Source organism: Limulus polyphemus, unplaced genomic scaffold (genome assembly GCF_000517525.1).
Source record: "Limulus polyphemus unplaced genomic scaffold, Limulus_polyphemus-2.1.2 Scaffold909, whole genome shotgun sequence".
NCBI classification, from domain to species: Eukaryota; Metazoa; Arthropoda; class Merostomata; order Xiphosura; family Limulidae; genus Limulus; species Limulus polyphemus.
In genome coordinates, this window is record NW_013666519.1 from 4,470 (window position 1) to 7,239 (window position 2,770).

A 2,770-nucleotide genomic window follows, 5' to 3' on the forward strand; every position below is an offset into this window, starting at 1 on the left:
AAAGTATGCATGTAATCACTGTTATTTCTCTCCTTTCCTTTACAAAAGTATGCATGTAATCACTGTTATTTCTCTCCTTTCCTTTACAAAAGTATGCATGTAATCACTGTTATTTCTCTCCTTTCCTTTAGTTATTTCTCTCTTTTCCTTTACAAAAGTATGCATGTAATCACTATTATTTCTCTCCTCTCCTTTACAAAAGTATGCATGTAATCACTATTATTTCTCTCCTTTCCTTTACAAAAGTATGCATGTAATCACTGTTATTTCTCTCCTTTCCTTTACAAAAGTATGCATGTAATCACTGTTATTTCTCTCCTTTCCTTTACAAAAGTATGCATGTAATCACTGTTATTTCTCTCCTTTCCTTTAATTATTTCTCTCCTTTCCTTTACGATTGTTTTTCATTCTATTCATAATACCATTGTCACATTGACATAATGTAATGCTTACAAGATACCAGGTACATGTGCTTAGTTAAAACCGTAGGAAAAACGTACAACCTAACACAGACTTGACCTAACATTTTACCAACAGATTATTACCAAAAAATAAAATGTCGTTTCCTTTTGAAAGAAATCTACTTTCAAGGATGTTTATAATCAGCAAAACCTTCAACTGATCAGCAACATATATAAAAAAATCATCATTTCACCCAGATTAGTAATAAGTCTTCAACCAGTACTTGAGCCTAAAATAATTGAGATAACCAGGGTTACTTTAAATGAAGCTTAAAACGTAGAGTCCAGAATGTCCATTCTTGCACTGGATGAAACGTACTTACCTCCGTAGCCACTCGTGCAGGCCACAACAACCCAGGAAAGGCCTAACGACCAGGCGAATCGACTGACACCAGCATAAACTGCCCCTGTCGCCTGCTTAGGTAAATATCCACTATTCCACTCAAGAATTCCGAACACCAGTGCTAGGTTGCAGGCGAAAGCTATAATCCAGCCCAGCAAAACCACGTTCTATTTACAGGAATAAAAGTAGAAGTTTTGGTTTGAGAAGGTTGCCACTGAAAACACGTATTATCATACGAATAAACCTTATTAAAAACACATGTTACGAAGAGAATAAACACCACGCATTTTTCAAAACATAGTAGACTGATAAAACTAAATTTTTCGATGCTGGTTTTATTTTAAGATACACAACAACTACAAAAAAAAGGCACATGTTTTAACAATTCATAACTTCTCTGAATTTTGAAACTGGTAAACCATGTGAAGTTTGAATGGCAATACCCTGTCTTCATAATGCCGCCAAATTTTCAGCTTCTACTGTAATGCCCCTCTGTGGCTCAGCGGTAAGTCTGAAGGCTTATAACGCTAAAACTGGGTTTCGATACCTGTGGTAAGCACAGCATAGATATCCCATTGTGAAATTTTGCGCTTAACAACAAAGAAAATAAATAAAAAACCTAGTACAATGCTCTGGATTGCAGTGAAACAGTTAAATTCTTTATTTTTGGTTATCTGTTTACAGGATTTGATTTGCTTATTTTTTAATGTTGTGCTTTCTTTAGGATAACAGTGATAAGATAAAAACAAAATGTCGTTCAAGTGCTTTTGATTTGTTAATCTTTCGAATTTCGATTGTCCAAAACGAATTTTTGAAAGACAAAATTCTGTAAGCTGTCAAACACTACGGTTTTATTTTGTTCAGTGATGAGATGAACCTCAGACTTGTTCAAATGCTTTGAGATACTATAATTATTTTTGAACTTTTCTCGCACTAGCAATTCTCTGTAAGATAAAAAATACGCTCGCCTAAGGCCAACTTCTGAATGCTGTAGATATGTCTGAATTTACTACGAGTTTGTTGGCTTTATTTTGAACAACTATCAGTGATATACAATTTGAATACTCTTCAAAGTTTTCATTTGCTAATTTCACTGACTTATGATAAAATGTACAGTAATTTAGCTAAGTAGTTTTGAAATAGGGTGTCAAGACATATAATATTACACAAATAAAGGTATGTACGTTAATATAACGTTTATTTGGCAGACAATGTTGATAAAGACTTTCAGACACTGGCTACAACGTGTAAAGGAGGTTTTAACGTATTTCTGTTTTCTAACTTAGTAATTTGAATCTTCAGCAATACATTTTCCACACATATTAAAGTATGTAATAGGAAAGTTTCATAGGATGTGTAAAAAACTAAATAAATAGAAGCAGATTTTAATCTTCTGTCATCAACAAACTATTACTGTTGACAGTATGAACAAAACGAGTTAACGTGATTAAAAGATGAGAGATAGAAACTGAAGTTCTGAAGATGTAGAAAACTTTCTAATTTTAGTATTTTACAATTAAATTACTCATACTGTTGTTGTCTAGGAAACACTTTACCGGATGCATGCAGATCCTCTTTTGTCGGTAAACAAATAAAATATACCCTGTTGCCATTCCAACACAATAAGGAGCGAAGTGAGTGTACGGCATGGTGAAAATCAAGCGTTGGAATTCATTCTGAAGGCTAAAAAACATCTCTCATTATACCACATATCGTTACAGTAGAACAGTATGTCTCACTTCACTATAACCTTATAACTAAAAATATGTTTCATTATACCACATATCGTTACAGTAGAACAGTATGTCTCACTTCACTATAACCTTATAACTAAAAACATGTTTCATTATACCACATATCGTTACAGTAGAACAGTATGTCTCACTTCAATACAACCTTATAACTAAAAACATGTTTCATTATACCACATATCGTTACAGTAGAACAGTATGTCTCACTTCAATAC

The 2,770-nt window shown here is 33.2% G+C and overlaps 1 protein-coding gene across 1 annotated transcript in view; it reads right to left on the reverse strand.

Annotated features, from left to right (window-relative positions):
• Positions 1-784: 784 nt before the first annotated feature.
• LOC106461173 (nose resistant to fluoxetine protein 6-like) overlaps positions 785-2,770 on the reverse strand; it is a gene marked incomplete at its 3' end in the record, with an annotated part of 27,672 nt that continues 25,686 nt past the window's right edge. Inside the window, exons 12-13 of the mRNA XM_013920969.2 lie at positions 2,361-2,487; positions 785-971 (exon numbers count right to left, since the gene is read on the reverse strand). Of these exons, the coding sequence (XP_013776423.2) occupies positions 785-971; positions 2,361-2,487 (314 nt within the window). The remainder of the gene's footprint in view (positions 972-2,360; positions 2,488-2,770) is intronic.